This window comes from Syngnathus floridae, chromosome 1 (assembly GCF_059516105.1).
Source record: "Syngnathus floridae isolate MCC-2025c chromosome 1, RoL_Sflo_1.0, whole genome shotgun sequence".
NCBI lineage: Eukaryota > Metazoa > Chordata > Actinopteri > Syngnathiformes > Syngnathidae > Syngnathus > Syngnathus floridae.
The window spans coordinates 7,497,172-7,520,131 of NC_142413.1; the positions used below are offsets into that span (position 1 = coordinate 7,497,172).

Sequence of the window (22,960 nt, forward strand, 5' to 3'; positions counted from 1 at the left end):
CTTTTAGGGGGGGGGGGGGGGGGGGGGAAGCCACCCCGAGAAAAAGAATAAACCGTGATGCAACCTAAAAAAAATGTCCCCACATCCACAGTGTCTTGAGGACTTCAATGAATCAATTGATACGTTCAATTCATTTCCTTCCTCAGGCAAAAATGTGATTGATTGCCTTTCTAGAAGATAAATGGAAACCACTTTTGACCACGCCGCGCGCCTTACCGATTCTCACAAAGTTCACATCAATGGGAACACTGAAGCCACACAGGAATATTTATTTGTCGAGAGGACTACGATGAGAGGAAAAACAGCTCGTGACAAAGAAAAGAAAAAAGAAATGGCGGCACAGCAAGAAGACTGAAAATGTCAAATTCAGTAGCATAGAGACAGCAATTCATTCACGCGAGGTTGGAAATTGCACGTCGAAGAGCAACCAACGTGCTGGACTTGGTCGATTAGTTAGCTCTCGCAGAAACCTACCACGGTCTTTTCGTATTCTGTCTGTGTGGTGGCCTTGATGTTTACTTTCATTCGTCGATTAGTTAACTTTCACGGAAAGCTACCACGCTCTTCTCATTTTTGGTGGTGGCGTGCGCGCGTGCGTGCGTGCGTGCGTGCGGCCTTGACGTTGACTTATGAGTCACCTGAGCTTATGATCAGGGGATGATGCTTTGAGAATAATTGTCAATTTTGGCTATGTGAAGCCCTTTGAGACTGTTTGTGATTTAGGGCTATACAAATAAACTTGACTTGACTTTCATTCGTCGATGAGTTCATTTCCACAGAAAGCTACCACGGTCTTTTCAGATTCGGCGAGTGTGGCCTTGACGTTTACATCTCACGCATGGGCATGTCGACACGGCTCGGTCATTTCCCGACGCGTAAGCTCGTCTCAACCTGCAAACCGCGTTGACGTTGCCTCATTCAAATGCCTCTCTTTGACTTCATACATTGGCGTGGCTATCGATGTGCAAATGCGCTCCCTTAAATTCTCCACAGAAGTCAGGAGAAAATCATGAGAGCGGTGGGTTGTGTGTTTGGGAGAGGCTCAACGAAGTGACAATGACCTTTTCTTTGGTCTCTGACACCCTCTAGTGGACGGTCCTCTCCTTCTGCCTCTGGTAGTCTGGAATGATGGGAACAGAAGTTTGGCATTCATTTAAATGGCCGCATGAAAGAACCTCCTCATAAAAGCCCGGAATAAAAGATACTGAAAAGCAGGCGAGAGTGTCATCGTGGCAAGTTTCTAACACATTACCGCAGACTGAGAATAATTTGAGAATGATTGTCAATTTTGGCTATGTGAAGCCCTTTGAGACTGTTTGTGATTTAGGGCTATACAAATAAACTTGACTTGACTTGACTGAATTCAGCAATCGCTCGGTCCATTATGAGGGCGAGGTTGGTGTTTTGTGGACGTGCTCCATCATACCAAAGGATAGCTTCGAAGTCGACTCTATTCCAATTTGTATCATCTGACTTAGGGTTTTATTCATTGGAGTTCAAGCACATTTAGCACTCTTTGGAAACAAAATTGAACTTGAAAATTGCAGATTGCAAATATTCGTTTGGCACGAGGACCGTCAGCCAACTTACTGTAAGGGAAAAAGCGGACCCTCATCAGGATTTCCCGTGCAGTCTTTAGAATGTCCACAGCCTGAAGATGTGCACACACGTACAGACAGACACACAACGGGTTCGGCGAGGTTAGGACTTTTTCCAATGATCAGTGACGAGCCAAAAACTAAGCGTGACTTCAGGCGTTACCTAGCATCCCTGTAGCCTTGCGCAAACGTGGTATGTGACCGGACCCTCGTGGGTCAAACACGACAACTGAGTTACATATTTAGAAGATCCACTTAATCCCCTTCAAAATGATGCACAATACATGCGTGGAACAAGCACGTCAATTATCGATGACGGGATCTGGAAGCGATCGTACTGGTGTGAGCATGTCTTGGTGACGTACGCCGATGACGTGGCGTGTCACCTTTCATACGTAGCATCAATTGATGACATTGACGACTCGTCAAATCCTCGGAGCGGCCATTGTTTGGATTTGGACCATTCCGACGAGTCTTCGATTCGGTTCCTGCCCCAAGTGACATTTTGGACGAAACCACGAGAAATGGATGCTGAAACTCAAGACTGTCTCTATAACGGAATACTCCCTTGATGAATTTTGCCTCAGACAGCAGCAGCAGGTAAGCGCTAATCTACCATGGTTGCTGTGCAACGCGGCCGTACGCCTTCTGCTCAATTTGGTGCAAGAGGGTCGCATTTTGGTGTATTTTCGACGGTTACTGCTCGACGTTGATGCATCAACATTTTTAAAATGACGTTAGAGGCGATTTATTTTCAAGACGCTTCCCTTGCTTACCACTTCTTTGTTCCACAAACTACAGAATCAATGTAACTCACTCTGGAATGTTCGATGTCTTGGAAGTCCACCTCGTTGACGGAAAGAACTTGGTCTCCTTCCTGTAGTCCTGCACGGTGCGCGTCAGAGTCCGGAACCACCTGACAACACCCAATGGGATACAATGATCAATGAATATACTTCATGAAGTTATTTTTCTGGAACAGGATTCTTTGTTCCAAGCAGCTTCCATAGTTCAACATTAGACTCCATACATCAACCTGAAAGTCCTAGACATTGGTTAGAATATGCAATTTTGTTTATATTTCGAGGGACAAAAGTGTAAAATATCACTTTTAGCGACAGTTTTGTAGTCATATATCAATCCCAAAGAGGACATTTAAATACTACAATATAATTCAAATTTATCAAGGATTGTGTTCATCTAAAAAAAAAAAAAAATCAACTGAGTAAAACTACACGACACTGTACTCACGCAGTACGCTATGAGCAATTTTTTTTATTAATATGCTTTATTTAATATGCTACAACATTTTTTTTAGCATATCTTCCATTATTGGCTGAAAAACGTTTGCGCTTTCTAAAAAAGTTGGCGAGAGAACTCAGCCCAAATGAAAAGCAGTTATACTGACCTAATTTACGTTGTTATAAGAAGGCTTAGACACGATAACGTGTTTTGTGATTTTAGTGTTGCTGTATATGCAACAAAATAAAGTAATTGTATAAAATATGGGAAAAGCGGTATGGAAGATGACTGGGATATATTCTATTCTTTTTTCTGAGGGGGGACTGGCACTTGAAAAGCCTGTTTACTTTTCGGAGAAATGAAGCAAAATTAGGAGTCGTTTTGAAGGTAAAAAAAAAAAAAAAAAAAAATCACAATTGTAAACTGGATCTTTCAGAGAAATCTGAATTTCTAGTTTATATCCATATTGTCAAGCCTTGCATGGCACGCACGCACTCATTGAGGGATATTTAACCTTGGATATGAAGATTCCCAGCTGCGAAGCCTTGCCCCCACGAATGTTGAAGCCAAGCTGTGCTCCCGGAGGTTTCTTCAAGACCACTGTGCGTGGGAGGAACTGGGTCAGCTCATTGTTGTAATCGGGGTGGCGAATCCTCTAAAACAACACAGTGAAAACTGTTCAATATGATGTCAAATCTACTATGTAGGGCACAAACTCAGTTGAACTGAGTGACTGGTAAATGATGAAATATGTAATCAGTGAAGTGCATGTCGCATCTTAACGTAATTGATCACAGCAGTCACACATTTGCTCAGGAGCAAAAACAGTTTGAGCCAGGAAAAAAACAAGACAACCCGTATTCAGTATTGAGTCTTTTACAATCCGGCAAGTCGATTGTGCTGTAACACAAACACAGTAGCTTGCCTCTTGAGGAGGTATCCATGCTGGAGGGTTCTCATAAGAGGGCAAGAAGACCACTGGGAGTTGATAGTCATCATAAGGAATCTTCTGATCCATTGTCGCTGCATACCCATAAGTAAACACATTAACACACATGCACACAAAATTCTTATTTGCCAACACAATTTACAATAGACAATGGATTCATTAGCATTTCATTTTTAACATTAGCAAGTCAGTGTTAAGGTTCTAAACTAGGGTTTCACGTCCATTGAACTTCCCTTCTTCATTCAACTTTCCTTTCAATTTGGAAAAACTACTTTTTCTTCCCACCATTTATCATCGGTTGCTTCTGGCTGTCCGTCCTAGGTTAATTTCTCTATTAATTCACTCTTGTTACCTTCCCACTTTTAATACTCATTGACTTAGTTATTTCCAAGCTCACTCCGCCCTATACGTACGTACATCGACGTTTTCTTCTTTCATTCCTACATTATACTCATTTTTTACACGCTTCCCCCTTTCGAAAAAGTTTCCCCTATGCTCTGCACCCTTCCTTCGTTTCATTCTTCCTAGCCTTGATAATAAATCATTTCAAATCATGCTAGACGCATCCTGTATGGGGTGCAGACAATCAAAACGTGTAAAACGCCGCTTTCATCGCATTGTCACCTACTTGACGAGACTAAAAGAATCTGGAAATTCTAATATTTTTGAAACCAGGGTGAAACACAAACGAAAGGAAACACACCCCTTATCGTTTTACTTGTAAACAAGATCGCAGCTAGCATTTAAGTTAGCTTAGCGGCTGGCCGCAGCTGTACAGCAGGCGTCAAACGAGCGGTTTTGTCACATTTACCACAGGCTAATACACTAGTACAATCTTCGAAAAGAAAACGGCGCATACGTTTAATCTTTCAGGGAAATAAAAGCAATTAAAATCCATATCTTCACCTCACCCAATGGCTCTGTCTGCCTCTGCGCAACCAGGACGGCTTCTTCTTTTTTTAAATGTTACAATCTGACGTTTCTTGCAATGTCGCCCCCTGTCTAAGCAAGGGAGCATTGCACATGCGTCACATTTGTAAATTAATCTTCGTGCCACTGGCAAGAGAATGAATACCCTCAGTGCCCAGTGCACATTCTGTTGCCTGCTGCACACGCTAAGAAATGCAGTAAGAATTACACCTAGATAACTAGAAAGAACTTTTGATTGGCAAGAATTGATTTAGGCACCTCCAGCATATTTTTGCGAGTGGTCAAAAGGTCAAATTAGACAATTACATGTTGCAAGTAAGGCAAAAGTGTGCACTAGTTGACAGCTGTGCAGTGCAAGTTAACAAAACACTAGATGTGATCTTGACTCGTAGATATAGTTGCAATCAAATCCCCAGATACTGTCGCAAAAATCAGGATAGTCAAGTTGTCTTGTTACTGACATCATAAGCGTCTGAGCAAACTCCAGCTAGCTTTTGTCTTAAAATCAACAAAACCTGTTTTTACCATTGTGCTAAGTTGCCAAAGTGGTGACACTGTAACTTACCAAAGAAATTGAACAATACTTGTAGTTTTTACTCGCTCTGGTGACACTTTAAAGTTACTACTACTGTCATTTTTAAAAATGTTGCTCAAGTGAAGGAGAAAATAAATGTGCTTCTGCTTTAACCAGACTTTTTTTTTTTTTTTTTACATACGTTTTGTTAATGTACTTAGGTACAAAGTGTGAGGACTTTTGCCCACGCTCGTTAAAAAGAGCCTAAACAGTCATCTTTAGATGATTTCTTTGGGTGTGAGGTGTGATTGAAAAAAAGTTGCATCAAAGGTATTCATGCAACAAACTTGTACAATCCTCCAATACCCACCCCGCCCCTTCCCTTTTCCTTCTTGCATTACTTTCCACCCTCCATAATCTGCACCGACTAGGCACTTTAAATTCTGTTCACTGGTGCACATAGAGCCAGTGCTGAAAAACACACACACACAGACATTGTTGCATGTCTGTGGGGAAAAAAAGCACAATGCTGCACGCCCCCCCCAAGGAGTGAGGAGAAAGCGGAGTTTTCCGAACACTCCTCAGACAGTTCAAGTTGCGGACATTTATGGGGTGCTTTTCTCCAAACTGCAGCCTTTATAATTTCAGTATAACATTCTACTGGATTACAAAATCAATTTGGAGTTATTGTCCAGCCCTCGTAAAAATAATGGTGGGACAGACCAAAAGGGGACTGGGTCTCTCTCCCTGACAGTGGCAAAATGTAGGTCAGTGCTTGCTTGTGATCATGTTTAGGCCAGCAGAGAAGGCCTGGCTGGCCTTCAGTTTGTGCTCTGACATCACTGTGCACTCTCAAAGCTCTCCTGTGGCGTTTCCATTGTCAGTTCAGCCAATGGCTCTCACCGCACTCTATTGTGGACCTTATTTAGGCACAGATTCCCCTCAAACCTAACAAATCCTCATTGGCTCTCCCTCTCCTTTTTTCCCCTTCCAGCTCACTCCCTATAGGTCAACGCCATGAACGAGGACTCAGTTCCCATTGTGGGTAGCCGGTGAACCTACTCTGTGGTCCATCGCCATCCCACTGGTTACGCTGCGGATGAGAAGTCGAAGGGATGTCGCTGTTCACCACTTGTTGTCGAGGCTTGTTCAGCTGCCAGTGGAAACGCTCGAGGAATGCCAGGACAAGTAAAGTAAATACATTCTCATGCTTATGTTTGTCCGGAGAGCGAGAACAATTTGTGTATCAATGCATACAAATGAAATTGAATATACAGTGAACCCCTGCCACAGCACGATGTGGTTCATCGCTTGCTTTGAACAGGTTTGTAATTACGAAAACATACATGCTATTGTAAATTGTAAGTTTTCCGTTAAGCTGGCTGACTTTTTTTTGACGAAACTCTGTGTGCCCTGCGATTGGCTGGCAACCGGTTCAGGGTGTCCCCTGCCTACTGCCCGATGACTGCTGGGATAGGCTCCAGCACGCCTGCGACTCCCGTGGGGACTAAGCGGTTCAGAAAATGGATGGATGGATATATTATTTGTGGCGGACAAGGTGTCAGGCCAGCCCACAAATATCCACGTATGATTGACGCCTAGTGTACCGTAATTTCCGGACTATAAGCGCGACTTTTTTCCAAAATTTTGAACCCTGCGGCTTATAGTCAGGTGCGGCTTATCTAAGATTTTTTTTCGTGATTTTTGTGATGACTTGATCACTTTTATACACTCGTAAAAAGGCTGTGGACCACTGTTGTGCGGTATCTTGAAGAAACAAACAACAACAAAAATACTATTTAGAAACACTACTATGGCTGCTGCTTATTCTGGCTGTGTTGCTTGTGACTATTATGAGCTTTAGTAGGAATGCACGCTAGGTGACCTGCGTCAAAGGGCTCTAAACCCTTTCTCTTACTCTGCCATGTGACTCAGAGATTCCACAAAGCAGTGGCGCTGTTTGGACCATATGCATTGTACTAAAACCCAATCAATCAGCATTTAAATTCAATTCTTCTGACATTTTGCTCACCAAAAACAAGTTGTAATGAATGTGAACTTTTAATGCATTTTATTCAGAAGGTTACTTTGAACCCTGAGGCTTAAATGGCGGCGTGGCGTATTTATGGATTTTTACGGCTTTCTGTGTACTGTCTTTCTTTGTAAAAAAACTCATGTGCACGTGCAGCTTATAGTCCGGTGCGGCTTATGTAAGAAAAAAACTAAAATATCCCTGAATTTTAGCTGGTGCGGCTTATAGTCCGGAAATAACGGTAATTACAATGTTTTCCACAAAAACAAAAAAACTGAGGCTTGGGCCCACCCAAAAAACTTTTTTTTTCAAAAACGCAATTCACGAAGATATACAGTATTCCCTCGTTTATCTTTTAATATCTATTAATTTATATAATTGTTTCCAAAAACCACCCGCGATAAGTGAAATGTGCGAAGTACGACCACCAACAAGAAGTACTGGGCAGACTAACGAGTTAGCGGAAAGATGCTAATGCGCGGTTGGGCTAACACGCGAAAATGCACTTCTAAAGGAATGTAAACAAACATTTGGAGCAATACTACATTGTCCTAAAGGTTAGACACGTTTCCTCAATTTAGAGATTTTATTTTGACTTTTAAATGTTTTTTTTAATTTTGGAAAAAAATCCGCGATGTAGTGAAGCTGCAATAAACGAAACGCGAAGTGGTGAGGGATTACTGTATATATTTTTAAATTTGAAAAAGTTTTAAAACATCTTATACTGTCTTTGATTCTCTTTTGTAGTATGTGACAATACTTCATGTGTGGGAAAAGTAGCATTTGTTTGCAGGTGTTAGCATGGCAGTTTACATTAGCTCAACTTTGTGGTTTTGCGCGATAAGGTAAAACATTGAGCTAGCAGATTTGTGTCCTTTTAGAATTTGGTTGAACATTTTCAATATTCACTTTTAAATCCTTTTATGTCTCATCTTGGCTTTAAACTTCACCCTTTGAGTCAGGGAGTCATTTTTTTTCTCTCTAATAACATTGTTTTGGGCACGAGTTTTGGAATATATTTGGTCATGAATATACGGTACTACCAATATGTATAACCTCAAATAGTATTTGGTCAGCAATACAAGTGATGTTATTATTTTTTTGTTCTTGCTTGTCATTTGTTTGTAGAAACAACACATGCTGAATAGCAGGAAAGGGATGTACGTAGTAGATTTGTTATTGGGTCCAGGGGAAGTTCAAAGAGTGCAACCCAAAGGGGACGTCTTTTGGAAAATAAACTGTTTATTTGTTTGTGTGCGGAATGCCATAAAACGACTTGCTTGGTTTTTCTCGCGTTTCCCACGACAGCAAGCATTGGAACTCGACCAGCATTAACATTCCACACTGAACAACTCGGTCATTTGCCAAAGAATCCCTTTGCACGATAAAGGTCAACGTTTAGGACTTGGAAAAAAAATAAATAATAATAACTGGGACGGTTTGAGGCAAATACTGTGTTTATGAAAATGTTGTAGTTTGTTTTTTTAAATTATATAGTGAAGTGTCATCATGCCTACTTTAATATGTTTCTCTGCTGCTGTTGTTTCCTTAAATAAAGGCAAATATTTTGAACTTGGGGGCAGCTCGTTGGCGCACTGGTTAGCACGTCTGCCTCACAGTTAGGAGGGTGCGGTTTAGATTCCACCTCTGCCCTTCCCTGTATGGAAATTGCATGTTCTCCCCGTGCTCCCATGGGTTTTCTCCAGGCACTTTGGTGTCCTCCAACGTCCCAAAAATATGCTTGGTAGGCCAATTGGGCGCTTTTAATTGTCCCTAGATTTGAATGTGGATGGTTGTTTGTGTCTGTGTGCCCTGTGATTGGCTGGTAACCAGTTCAGGGTTTCTCCCGGCTACTGTCCGATGACTGCTGGGATAGGCTCCAGCACGCTCGCGACCCCCGTAGCGACAAGCGGTATAGAAAATTGATGGACGGATGGATGGATGGATGGATGGATGGATGGATGGATGGATGGATGGATGGATGGATGGATGGATGGATGGATGGATGGATGGATGGATGGATGGATGGATGGATGGATGGATTTTGAACTTGGCGCTTTCATGGTTTAGCTAAACTTTACCTAAACCACTTTGAAAGCTGGCCATAAAGTTCAGTAACTTTAGTTGCTAAAGTATAGAAGTCCAATCTTACTAAAATAATAACTCACAGGAGGCTGGAGGCTCTTAGTTCAAACGATATATTTACATTCTATCTTGTATTTTCCTGAACAACAGTAGTAGGAAAAGGACAATTGAATTATGTGTGTGTTTTTTTTTTGTTTTTTTTTTAAGTGATCATTTTTGTCGTCTGTTTTTGTATATACTCTATTTGTTGTTAGGAAACACCCACAAATGTGCTGTTTTTATGACTCAATATTTTTACTATTAAAACAAAATTTTCCATTTACTTCAAAACGTGGCCCACATTCTGTCCTTAAATAATACATCGTCATGCCTCGCAAACTGTTGATGCAAAAGCCTTAATTCTTAAAAATGTATCTATATTATTAGTATATCATATGCATATTGTCAGTTGTGGCACTATTTCATCGAGATGAAGTTTTGCAGTATTTTCATTCATTCATTCATTCATTCATTCATTCATTCATTCATTCATTCATTCATTCATTCATTCATTCATTCATTCATTCATTCATCATAACTTATGACATAGCTAACGTGTGTTCTTTTGATTGAAAAGCTTGTGTTATTGTTATTGTGTAACACAGTACACATTGTTAGATTGCTGTGGTTTTCATCAACTTTAAGTCAACTCATTTTCAGCTCTTGTTGTCTAAATAGATAGCTACATACGGTATATGATGCACTCTATTCATCAGTGTTTTTTTGTTTTTTTTTCTTTACCCCACTTTAGAGTGCATGCTTCTGGTTCTCATTCCTCACTTTGATCACCTTGCTGTCGGTGTGTTGGATGTACATCTGTCTGGTCACTTCAAATGACCGAGAGGATGTCAACTGGTAAGCAAACGAGCGCACATAAAGCTCCCGCTTCCTGTTGGCCTCTGCTGTATTGCTCTTTTGTTGTTCTTTATAGGAAGGGCTTTATCAAACTGAAGCGCTGGGTGAACTGGTTCATGGTGCTGATCATCGTCTCAGCGGTGTTAACCAGCTACTGTGTACTGCTGCTGGTGAGAGGACAGGGTTATTGATTTACCTGAAGGGGCCCTAAATAGGAGCCTTGTGGTACTCCATTGTATTTTCAGACAGGCACTGTAACTATTATTTCATTCTTCAGCTTTTTGCTTTATTCCAAGTTGCCTTGAGAGAACCACTCAACTTACATTGGCTCCATAAGGTAAGTTGACTTCATTACCTGCCCCTGATAGGATTGTCTTTTATGCATTACAGAACGTCATTTATTGTTTACATTTCTTTCCTTGAAGTGCCTCCTAGTCCTCAGTTTGCTTTTCATCTCTCTTGGAATCATCGGAATAAGTCTCCAGTGGATGAGAGAATGGCCAACTGTTCCTCTCTCACTCCAGGTAGTAATGTCATGAAGTCACCGTAGCCAGACGATACTAACTGTATGTTTTACATGTATTGCATTGAATGTGGTCAACGTGCCTTGTTCTTTGGAAGGCGACTGCTCCTTTCTTGCAGTTCGGTGCCGTTGGAAGCCTGGTTCTGCTGAGCCCATTTGTCTTCGAGGGATTCCACATGGCCAACAGCAAATGTATGCTATGTGAATCATGAAGTTATCAAATGGCACAATAGAAAATTGTCATATAATTTATAGGTGAGAAAACACATCTAAAATCATAAAATAATCACAACATATTGGGACTTGTCTGTTCCAAGGACCTACGCTAAATTGAGTTGATGATCCTCATTTAGACAAAATTAACGCTTTGTTGTGTTATCTTAGTGTCAAGAGCCTATGTGCAAATATAAGCTGAGGAGCCTCATTTGAACTAAAGTGGTGCAAAAGAAAAACAGAGAGAGAGAGAGAGAGAGAGAGAGAGAGAGAGAGATGGCATGCCCAAACTCTTGTTTTCTCCTTAAACCAGGGTCTCGCTTCCTGATGGCATCGTTGTGCGCTGTAGTTTCTGCAGCCGTCCTTCTGTGTCCTTTACTCATCCATTCACCTTGTCTGATCGACCACAGCGACTTGCCTCCAAAGCCGAAGCTCATCGGCCACAGAGGCGCACCAATGGTGAGTGTGCGTCCTTGTGTGTTTTCCTAATGTCACAAGCGGAGCGAGCAAATAGAGTCGTACCTCTACTTACTTACGCCTATATGTGCATACCTCGCCTCGCAATTTTCATGCATCTACGTACAAACCAAATTTCAACTTCGGAACCCCACCCCCATGTCTCCTTGGCTCGTTATTCCCCTGTTTGTTCCTCTTAATTAAAAACAAGTACTGTCGTCAAGCATGTCTTCTAAGACTATTAATATGAAACTCAAAATCATAAAGGCACAGCAAATATTGCCGCAACGGAGTACGGCCAGGGAGTACCGGCTTGTTTTCAACAAAAACACAAAGAACACACTTTTGTGTTCGTCCATTTCCATCTTGGTGTCAAGATTTGAAAAATCAAAAATAAAACAGTTGTTTTGGTTTGCTGTGTGTTTCACATGGAGTAATAAGGCAAAAAGTGTAAAGTCCCTCACACATTATTTGCTTTTGCATTGATTCCTATGGGAAACGTTGCTTCTACACACAAACTTTCCTGCTTACAAACTCGATCGCAGAACGCACGCTTGGCTCAGGTGTGGAGAAGTACCATAAAAAAAAAAAAAAATAAATAAAATGAGGCCACGTTTGCTGTTGACTCACCATCAAGCTTAGAGGAGCACACGCACATTGTGTGCCTTAGTGGAGCTTATTTTTTATGTACGCGTTTTTCTTGTGTCTCACCACGTTTGGTGTTTGCGCTCAGCTGGCCCCCGAGAACACGATGATGTCATTCCGAAAGAGCCTTCAATGCGGCGTGACGGCACTTGAGACAGACGTGCAGATCAGGTACTGGCCAGCAAAGCGTAGGTCATTATTTCTGTGTCATTTGAAGTCATGTTTACTGAACAGCTTTTCTTCTTTTCTTTTTTAACCTAAAATATTTCAGACATTTTATGTTATACGAACTTTTTCTACAAACTGCAAAAAGTATTTAGATTTTTTTGGTAAATAAATTAAATCCTTTTGTATTCTATCAATGGAAAACGTATGCCTGACACATGTACATCGAACTTTATTGTTATGATTTTTTTTTTTCAAAATTCCATTGTATTCAAAAATGTGCTTAACATTTTAATTTGATGCTTTCCCCCCCCCTTTCTAAACGTGCTCGCTTTAAAGTTTACACTGTGCAATATCAGTGGAATTGTAAACATTCGGCGCTAATCAGATTATTACTGCTGACACCGTGCTTTTTTGTTTTGCCATTGTTTTTTATTTCATCTTGTGTACATTGCCTTTCCCTTTTTTTTCTGCAATATTCATTGTCTAAAATTGCTCTTTTTAAGAATATTATAATGTCAAAGTGGAAGGAGACCAACAAAGTTACAAAAAAGTAATTGCTCAGTTCCATCGTTGTGTTTTTATTGTGCATATGTCAAACGAACATCTTGAATGTAACTTGTGCCGATTCGCACTGACGCATTGTTCTTATTTGTTCCCCTTATTTTGCGCATAAATTAGTAAGGACAGAATTCCATTTTTGATGCACGATCATGACTCAGGCTTCTTAAGGAGAACAACCGACGTCAAAAAGAAGTTTCCGCACACCGATTTCAATGCGAGCACGGAGCTGAGCTGGACAGACTTGAAAAGTCTGAACGCGGGTGAATGGTTCCTACAAGTGAGCACTCACCTTGAAATGTTCGCATGCATAATAATGATGGAGTAAACATAGACAAGTGTTTCATAGTTGCCAGAGGGATTCAATAACTGACTTTTGGAGGGGTAAAAATCCAAAAGTGAAGATGATGAATCCAGAGTTTTTATGAATTCACGACATTCTTAAAAAACAAAAACTTCATATGAACAAACACCATTTTTGTAGAAAAAGTTGTAACGGTAAAAAAGTGAAATGCTGTATTTTTCCAAGATGAACCCAAAAATATACAAATTCAATGTTAGCAAAAAGTTGCAAAGAGTGTGCCTCGACCATTTTGAGAACCACGACTGAATAGTACCCATTTGCATTGCATTGATTGTACGCAATCAATATTTTCTAGACGGATCCTTTCCGCTCACTGTCTCAGCTCTCTGCGGAGGATAAAGAAGAAGCCCGGAATCAGAGCGTTGCATCTTTACTGCAGCTCCTGCACCTCGCCAAGAGCCACAACGTATCGGTCATATTCGACCTTTACAGTCCCGACCAGAAGAATGACACGGTGGATGTGATCAAAACCATCCTTATGTCTGAACTGGACCCAAGCCTGGTAGGCCTCAAAACGAATTGCTCCCTCACACTTGGAATTGTGCTCCATTCAGTCAGCTGAGCGGATTTCGTTACAGACTCGGAAATGGGCAAAGACAAGGACACACCAGCAATATACACATGCACAGAAAGTGTGTTTGGCTGCATCTCTGCTGGATTCTTACGCAATCATTTGTAGGCCTTTTTCCAGGCTACTTAAACGTCCCAATTAGGATTTGCGCGCACTGCAATACCACATTGCGACACAACATGTTAGGCAGCATTGAGCTCTACGAGCACTGCTGCATCTTAATTAAAAACATGAAGAAGAGGCACGTCACGTTAGCTTTAACGTAGCGGACTTGCCTTCTATATGCCATTTAAATTTTTGGTTGTTTCGATATACAAACGTTCACCCTTTTGGTTTGTCTTTGCGAAGCTAATTCCTTTTAGCCCTTTAGCTAGCATTTTGAATTTTATGTTGCCACCTTAACAGCAGACTTTTATTAGATGAAATTATGCCGTTTGTTTCAAATTTAGATGATGCTCAATTCTCTCTTTTGAAACTGAGAGAAATTTAAATCAAGTCAAGTTTATTTAATCACAGATAAGTCTCAAAGGGATTCGCATGGGCAAAAGCGTGCAGAGTGAAGAAATAAAAAGCTTTAAACTTTGAATGAGGTTAGAAATACTTCCGGTCCTGTACTTGTCGCGGGAAATTGAACAATGAAAAAAAGAACAGTAAAACCTTTAGCAAAGCAGCGTAAACAAACGCAGGACAAACTGGTTGGTTGCTGAGAAGAAGTGAGGGTTAATGGAAGTCACAGTCATGATGCCTGATTTCTCATTCTTCTGTAAAACACAGGCAAACATTTGTTCTTCCTTCTCCATTACCCTTGGGCTAGTAGCTAGTTACACACGAGTGTTATGTTGACCTTAAAACCCTAAAGATTCAATGTCGACTCTGACAAAGGTTTTTTTTCTTCATGTAAGCCAATTTTGCACATTTGAGACTTGTCTGTGATTTAGGGCCGTATAAATAAACTTGAGTTGACTAGACGCTGGCCAGTATGCAGGCTAACATAGCCAGCCTGTGATCATCGCTGCTGCTTCCTTCATCCTCATTTTTGACAACTGCAAGACACTGGCGACATTTTCTTAAGGAATTGTCCTGTGCGCAGGTCCTGTGGCTTCCTCCAACAGAGCGAGACTATGTGAAAACAGCCGCTCCGGGCTTGGTCCACGTCTACGACAATGAGCACGACATGTTTCAAAACGGAGGCAACCATCTCAATCGGCAGTACAACAAGTTGAACGCGGAGCAAATCAGGTAATAGCTCTGATGGTAACCGGAGGCCATTGTCAAAGAATTCAGGACCAGTGAGGCCAAGTTCTGAATTTTTCTTTGTGTAGTGGGAAGCCACTTTTATTACAGGGACGCTGCAATTCCACACCCACCTGCAATAGGTGAAGAACTGCGATATTGACGGAGCAAATATTTGTGTTTTATATCATAGTCATGAAAATTGAGCCTTGTACATTCAAATGTTCAGCCAAACCAATAACGTCTGACAAAGGTCAGGTGTCCTAACACTAACGCAAAATGCCATAGACAAGCCCGCCAACGGAAAGTATCAATCACAGATGAGTATCATCAAATCTCACGTGAGCAGCCGTCGGCAAATCAGATTCCTAGCGTAGTATCAAGGGTGACCTTTGAGAGGCAGAGCAGTGCCAAAAGGCCTCCATCCAGAATGCCGCAGAATACAAAGAAGAAAAGGATCCGTGAATAATTTGTAGCTCATTAGCCCAAATATGAAACGATGTTTTTTTGCATTGAAATAAGATAATTGGGCATCGTCTTAGGGTTGGCGGACCCTTTGGGGAAGGTTTAGCGAGATAAACATTCAGGGTCTAGACAGTGTACCCATTTACAACGCTAGATGGCGCCAGATATCTTTAAAGCCAATGCTGAACTTAACTCCCCAGGCCAAAGCGAACCCCTGTCACAAAGAATAAAAATAAAATTAGCGGTAGCACAAAGAAAGAAAATAAAAAATAGCAGTAAGATAGAAAAGAGAAGAAAATAAGAGAAGAGATAACAGAAAATGGAAAAACCAGAAGCCATTCATTTACATATGTGATTGCACTTTAGTTTACATATTTAAATGTTCAGATATTAGGATGTGATGGACAGTTTTTGCATGATTTGAATGAAAATAACATACCCTTTTCTCTCAAATATATTGTAATAATCATTTGTTTCAGATGTACTGTAATTGTTTTCTGCATAAAAATTACATTTGGTGTTCAAAAGGTCTTTTTTCAAACCTGAGCCTTGAAAAAGCGGGGATCGTTTTATAATCAGGGTCGTCTTATATTCGGGCCAATACGTTCATTGTCATCTATTTATTCTAATCGGATGTATTTTCCTTCTGTTGTTGTTATTGTTTTCGTTGTGTTTGACGCTGGCTATCTGGTTAGTTGTGTATTTAACTGCTGGCAACTGAATTTACCCCCGGGGATCAATAAAGTACCTATCGAACGGCTACACGTGTGGTGAGTGCCATCCAAACGCCTCCTCTTTTTAATATATATATATTTTTTTTTGGTGCGCGGCAGGCATCTTGTGGGTCAAAACGTAACGGTGAACGTGTGGGTGGTCAATGAGTCGTGGCTTTTCTCATTGCTGTGGTGCGCCGGGGTCAGCTCCGTCACCACCAACGCTTGCCACCTCCTCAAGGACTTGCGGCGGCCCAACTGGATCATGGTACAAGTACTCGTGCTCCTTTCGCTCCTACACAAGCAGGTTGCAGGATTGAAACTGAAGGCTGTACACAAAGGCAGGTGCCACTCGAATGTCTTGGCGTGTCGCTCATCCGAATGGGTGTGTTTCAGGCCCATCGGACGTACGTACTGGTGTGGATCACAGTGGACGTGGTTTCTGTTGTCCTGATGGTTGGGGTGTACTTGCTTCAGCGGTAAGCCCGTGAACGCAAGTTGCAAAGAAACAATTCAAAAATTTATTTGAATCAAAGGAATTTCATTGTGTCATGTCTCGGGCAGGAAAAGGCGATGTTGCCCGACAAAAAGAAGCGTAGGCCCAAATCACAAGGAAGACAAGAACCAAAGGAATATCAGAATGATGCATTAATGAATGCAAAATGCAAAAAAGCACAATATGCTACGCTACGGCTTTGTTTATTGCTGAGCTGCAATGCTTTCCATACAAGAGCCGTCCGTCCGTCCGTCCGTCCGTCCATCCAACCAACCATCCATCCATCGCTGACATCAGACTCATCATCAACTGCCACTTCAATTATTCCCCAGGCCTCGTGCGACCTCATGCGGTTTGAAGTGGCAATAACTGATGATGTGATGATGATGATCAACGAAAATGATCAACGATACTAGTAAGTTAATGATGTGTCAATAATGCGTGAATAATTTGACATATAAGTCGCAGTGGCCAAACTATGAAAAAAACTGCGTCTTGTCGTCGGGAAAGGACAATTTAAAGCCGTTTGATTTTTGGAAGTTCATAAAATTCCAATGATGGACTGAAAGAGTTCATTTGCAAATGTGTGTAATTTCAAAAAAGGGTAAATAACAGACAAGGACAAACACAAGTCTAAACATATCCGCCCTGGAGAGAGCTAATGTTATTTTTGTTTAATGGTGTTAATAAATGCATTTGTTTTCAAAAAACCTTTTTGGGAACATATCCATGCTTTACTACCTACTAAAGGCCCAAACCTTTTATGCAATGATCTTTACATGTAATTTCTATTACTTCACACAAACACTACATCCATCTTCTCGTGGTCCAAATTTAGAACCCGCAAGTCAAAAGATTGCCCACCCCTGCTTTAAACAATTAACTTTGTACGTGAACACAGAAAAAAGCCTGACAAAAAAACCTGCAGTAAAAAAAAAAGACATGCAGTAACAACGTTCAACAGATGAGCTGCATTATGAAGAAAGTAAAATAATAATAATAATAATAATAAAAAGACACTTTGAGCTTATTTGTGCACTTGAGGTGATTTCAAATAAGTAACCATGTCAACCATCCCCGATATCTGTCAACTTTCATCCTGCATGGCGCTCTCGTCCACGTTCTCCAGCGAGTCGCCCCGCTGGATGGCCAGCTCGGCTGGGTTCATCTTGGGTAGCGTGCACTGATCGGGGTACAGCCACGGCTTGTGATCTGGACGGTTCTGCTCCTTCCACTTGGAATACTGCTGACCCGCCTCGTGCACACACTTCAACACCTGGACATGTTGGGACATTATCATTCATTCATTCATTACAAGAAGAATGTGTTGCTTTGTGTGTAAGCACATCAGTGCTAGTGCAAATTCTATCTAATATGGACATAAGCGACAAAAGTGCTAATGATTAACACAATACATTTGATGTTCCAGCCCCACCTTTTGTCCATTGTGTCTCTGCCAGGTATTTTCATCGAATAGTCAATGTCATGTCAATTCTTGAATACAAAAATGCTAAGAAAAGAAATAGGACCCATACTTTTGATTTTGACTTTTTAAAAATATGTATCCAAGCATTTTAGGTGTTCACCCAGGTCAATTTGGGCATGCTAGGAGAGTATATTATGTCTAATTACAGGACTCAAGAATAAATACTCGGCTGCTTTTTTGGAACCAATCCCGGCATATTGTGTGAGTTCTCACAAAAGAAAAGTTGAGTTTACTTCCTCATTTTTCATCATCTTATTTGCTGTCCAAGTTCCCCAAGGCACACCTTTGGAACCTTTCATGCTGACAAATCACTATAACAAGATAACTATGTGCTTCGTAGAAGTGCGTGCACACACACGCACGCACGCGCACACACACAACTGGGCAAACGGGTTGTGCCAGCCAATATGTCAACAGTTCTTTTGTAAGCAACTTCAGCAGAACAGGCCCTTCAAACCAGTTTCCATGGTTACTATTGTCTTTTGAGACACACAAAACCTTTCAGTTTCTTTTTTTTTTGCACGCATACACAAAACCACACTTGTAAGCCATCAGAACCATTCATGCATATCAATAACGAGCAGTTTCATTTAGCTCAGGGGTGCCCAAAATCCATGACCCACACTTTGACAATCTTACACAAAATGAATAAAGACAAATTGAATAAAAAAGATCTGAAGTTTTAACAGGATATTTCGTTGAATGTTAACTTAAAACAACTGCATAATCTCTGCTAGCTTCACGCTAAAATACAGTGGGAAACCAGGTCGGCACATGGGCTAACAATTAGCATCTTGATTGATATTAATAATGCACTGGATGGATAACTGATGCTACACTCTAAGCAACAGACACCCGAACACAAACAATCCATATATTCTTTATATACGTATTAATTCTTTATATACATTCTTGAGCAGGGGTCGTGGTCAAATTTCATAAATATTTCATTTCTGTTTTTTCTCCTCCTCAACACAAGGCTTCTACATATCGTTACTCAGGTATTCAAATGCCTTCTTTTGGGGGAACCCCGTGTATTGCATTTATCTCTTCACAAACTTGGTCATTACACGTGACCAAGACCACCATTTTATGTGGACCTCGGTGCACAAATCTTTGGACACCCCTGATGTAGCTCAGCTTGTGTCCTAACTTACCCTCGGTGCCAGGACTTCAGAAGCTTTGTTTACTAACCACTTTGGAAGAGAACCTGGGAGTGAAAAAGAGTAAAATATTCAACTCAACACGTAACATTTTGCCCACTTTAACAGTCATTTAAAAAAATAAGAACGGAAATAATTTTGCTGTTTCACTTGCTGCTCGCATCAGGGGATGCTCTGAAGCGGTCACATGTATTTGGAAATACATGTCTACATTCACGTCTTCAATGAAAACACCAAAAAGTGCCAAGTTGAATGATTTGTGTTGGAGCTCGATCGTACCTTTGGGGTCGGCTTGTGAGAGATAAATAAAAATGCAGCTGTTGGGTCCTGTGGGCTTGATGTAATACCCGGTGAGGATGGAAACGGCTCGTACCACGTTACTGCGAGGAGGGTGTTTCTGAAATGGAATGTGCAGACTGTTACAGTTCAAATGAGAAGTCTTCATTGAATGCATACGAGTAAATTAGGAGTCACATACGTACAGCTCAGTTGTATTGAACTTTTTATTCCAATATGTTTGCGTTTAAAGCTTAATTTTTTTGGTAATAATTTAAAGTCTTTTTCGATTTAACTGCGCCTGCCATACGTTTCATGGAATCTTGATATAATCAGTGATTTATTTATTGTACTATGAAGTATTTCAATCCAGCCTAATGAATTTGTTTAACACACAAGTTACATTTTTTTTAAATGGAACGACTGAAATGTCGTTTTGAAGCATATTTATTCATTTTGTTATTTATTCATTTGTTTTTGGGGGTGAACACGTACCGGATGTTTGACTGAGAAATTGATGATGAGGTATTCGTCCTTTGTCACTCGCCACGAGCGCAGGGTCACCACATCCCGATTCTTGATTGGCTTTGGACAACGCCCTGCACGGAGCAAACGACACAAGGCGAGTGAGTGTCTTTGTAGGTTTCCCCAGTTTTTCTTTCTCCAAGTGAGGCTTGTTGAGACAACAAAGCAACTGGACAGGACTCAAAATGTCAGCACAAATCTCATGACTTCAACTGGTCAGAGACATTCTGTATTTAGCAGGGGACCAGTCTAGGAAAAATAGGACCGCTCACATGAGTAGTAGCCGAGGTCGGCGCACTCGGAGACACGGGCAATGTCATAGCTCTCCTCCATGTTGGGGTCCCACGTCTTCCGGTAGTCGCTGTCGTGGATGACGTCGTACATAGTGGATGCAGAGACTTCATTGATTGCGATTTTGCACTGGAACACAAAAATATATTGTAACTGGTTGTTTGTCTCTATGTGCTCTACGATTGGCTGGCAACCAGTTCAGGGTGTCCCACAAGTCAGCTAGGATGGGCCTGCACCGATATAGCCAATTGCAGGTCACGCAGAGACGACGAACAACCATCCGCACTCGCACTCACACCTAGGGGCAAATTGGACTACTCAATCGGCCTACCAAGTATGATTTTGGGATGTGGGAGGAAACCGGAGTGCCCATTGAAAACCCACGCGAGCACGGGGACAACATGCCAACTCTACACAGAAGGTGGAATCGAACCCGCGTCATCCTAACTGTGAGGTGATTATACTATTATTGTTGAATGATTATGTCATTTAATAAATCAATTCTAACCTTAATTAGGTCTAAGTTGGACTTTAATATAAATAGCATACAAAATAAGATAAGTGAAAAGAATGTCTTACGTGTTAATGTCTGAAATATGTTTAATGTCAGTTTCACATGTCAACTCAAACAATTCATTCATTCGTTCGTTCGTTCATTCATTCGGTCGTTCGTTCCTTCACTGAAACGAATAACCATATTTACAGTAATGCAGTCTTAAACTCTGCATTACTGCAAACTTCCTCTAGTGGTACATGAAGGTATCACCGAATTAAATGTTGACAGCATAATGTTACAACAGTTTATAAACTAAGAAGAAAAAACAGCATAAATGGTTTAATTGTTTCATGAATCAAGTGCAGTACATTTGTCAAGCACCGTTCTTGTAAATCGTGTGTGTGTGTGTGTGTTTTATTTGGGTAAAATACGCTATATTTAAATCAAGTGCAGTGAGTTTTAATAATGTCCAAACTGTGTATAATATTGCAATGGTGTAAAATAATATTTGATATCGTACTCTAGGAAGAAATCGCGTGTTTTTACAGACACAAAGGCCTACTACTGCATATTTTCATGTTCCACATAAGAGTGTACTTAGAGGGCCAGAAATTCTTTTAGTTTAAATTCTCTTGGTGCAAAAACCATTCTGCCAACCGTACTGAGATGCACATGTGTGTGTGTTTTTTTTTTTTTTTTTTTTAAACTTACCTTGAGTTTGTGCACTTTCGACCCAGAACTGTTTCCTTTGTCCTTCGGGATTTCCATCCATACTTGCATACCGTATTTGTCGTACTTGTTGTGCCAATTTCCACTGGTGGACAAACACTGCTCCTTGAAATTGTCAAACGCAGAGTCGTCCGGTAGGATGCTGGCAAGAGACATTCTGCCAATCTCCCAACAATTAAGCGCAAAATAAGGAAAAATCAAAAGAGTCGATAAGGTGTCTCTTCTTTGGAAACTTCTACAAAGTCAAATGGAGCTTTTTTCGAGTTGCCGTCTAAATATGAAGAGAGCCCGATTGTCAATCGAGTCGAGCAGGATTCTTGCGGTCGAATTCCTGAGCCATACCTTGACTTACGCACAGAAAGAGGAACACGCCTCCGCTGACGTCATGACACGTACTTCAGGTAAAAAAAAAAAAAAAAAAAAATCAAAAAATACAATGTAGAATTGGGAGACACCGGTGGTGTATACTCGCCTGTTTGTGTGCCACCTCTGTGCGTATAACAAAAACATAAAAAATAAATAAATCCTAATCTAGATTATAGATCATTGTTTTTGTGGCAAGCATTTAGCCCAACACGCGAAATACAGATATATTTATAATCTACCAGTGGGCAGATAATTTCGTGGACGGTTGCGTAAACACATGGAGCACGTCTATACTTTTTACGTTTCTAAAGGTGCGCTCGATTTTCTACCCAAATTAACGTTCTATTGATTTTACATGGATACAACATACACAAAAAAAGGCAACATCTGGCCACGAGATACTGATGTCGGCTATAATCTTTGTAAGTTATCTAAAAATGACATTTCAGAGTCAGTACTTAAAATTCATTGATTGTTAAATTAAAATAAATTACTTGAATAAATCCATGAAATTTCCCTCAGTCAATATTTTGTTACGTCGATATTTGTGAAGTTATGACGCCATCGAAGGCTAACCTCGGGGTCACAAATCGAGCACACCTTTCTTAGAAACTACTAGGTAGGTTAAGACGACGAAAGTTTCGAGCTCAAACTGCCACCTCAGTGAGTTCCTCATTCTTTCCTTATTCGATTGCGCGTACTTCTAAGCAGTTAAGTTGTGATCACTTTTGACACCTGTGCTTAGTCATTGCAGCCTTCCGCTAACCTGCCCACACCTTGATGTCGTAATTGAGTGCGATTGACAGTAGTTTCGGTCTCAACGTGACACACATGGGCAGTATGTAACAAGCTCCCCACACCTTTCACTGCTGATGAATAAAACCATCATGATGTAACCCAACAGCGATGAGTTCAACCTGTGTAGCTAGTTAAAAGTTGACAGTGCAGGCAGGTGAACCCTTCGAAATGAGCTCATCCC

At 40.9% G+C, this 22,960-nt stretch overlaps 3 protein-coding genes across 11 annotated transcripts; 1 reads left to right on the forward strand and 2 right to left on the reverse strand.

The window, feature by feature from the left end:
- Window positions 1–244: 244 nt before the first annotated feature.
- pdzd11 (PDZ domain containing 11) lies at window positions 245–4,773 on the reverse strand. Of its 4 annotated transcripts, none has more exons than XM_088393708.1 (6): window positions 4,701–4,773; window positions 3,766–3,863; window positions 3,355–3,495; window positions 2,416–2,514; window positions 1,591–1,651; window positions 245–1,120 (listed from the first exon to the last, which is right to left on the reverse strand). In XM_088393708.1, exons 2-6 carry the CDS (start codon window positions 3,856–3,858, stop codon window positions 1,086–1,088), a joined length of 429 nt encoding a protein of 142 aa, XP_088249834.1. In that variant the 5' UTR covers window positions 3,859–3,863; window positions 4,701–4,773; the 3' UTR covers window positions 245–1,085. The 4 variants fall into 4 exon arrangements, with proteins under 4 accessions (XP_088249834.1, XP_088249843.1, XP_088249852.1 ...); XM_088393717.1 differs by having other exon boundaries at window positions 4,696–4,747; XM_088393726.1 differs by lacking the exon at window positions 4,701–4,773 and adding an exon at window positions 4,649–4,693.
- gdpd2 (glycerophosphodiester phosphodiesterase domain containing 2) lies at window positions 2,039–18,322 on the forward strand. Of its 6 annotated transcripts, none has more exons than XM_088393541.1 (15): window positions 2,039–2,198; window positions 6,228–6,426; window positions 10,141–10,244; window positions 10,321–10,414; window positions 10,522–10,581; window positions 10,670–10,768; window positions 10,866–10,959; window positions 11,294–11,439; window positions 12,170–12,252; window positions 12,928–13,087; window positions 13,467–13,673; window positions 14,833–14,981; window positions 16,274–16,460; window positions 16,550–16,632; window positions 16,718–18,322. In XM_088393541.1, the coding sequence occupies exons 2-15, from the start codon at window positions 6,349–6,351 to the stop codon at window positions 16,803–16,805; spliced, it is 1,632 nt and encodes a 543-aa protein (XP_088249667.1). In that variant the 5' UTR covers window positions 2,039–2,198; window positions 6,228–6,348; the 3' UTR covers window positions 16,806–18,322. The 6 variants fall into 6 exon arrangements, with proteins under 6 accessions (XP_088249667.1, XP_088249693.1, XP_088249676.1 ...); XM_088393567.1 differs by having other exon boundaries at window positions 16,274–16,421; XM_088393550.1 differs by having other exon boundaries at window positions 10,887–10,959.
- On the reverse strand, window positions 17,282–21,927 carry stard14 (START domain containing 14). The gene is made up of 6 exons (XM_088393666.1): window positions 21,598–21,927; window positions 20,372–20,519; window positions 20,070–20,173; window positions 19,578–19,695; window positions 19,293–19,345; window positions 17,282–17,925 (listed from the first exon to the last, which is right to left on the reverse strand). Exons 1-6 carry the CDS (start codon window positions 21,769–21,771, stop codon window positions 17,737–17,739), a joined length of 786 nt encoding a protein of 261 aa, XP_088249792.1. The 5' UTR covers window positions 21,772–21,927; the 3' UTR covers window positions 17,282–17,736.
- Window positions 21,928–22,960: the final 1,033 nt, after the last annotated feature.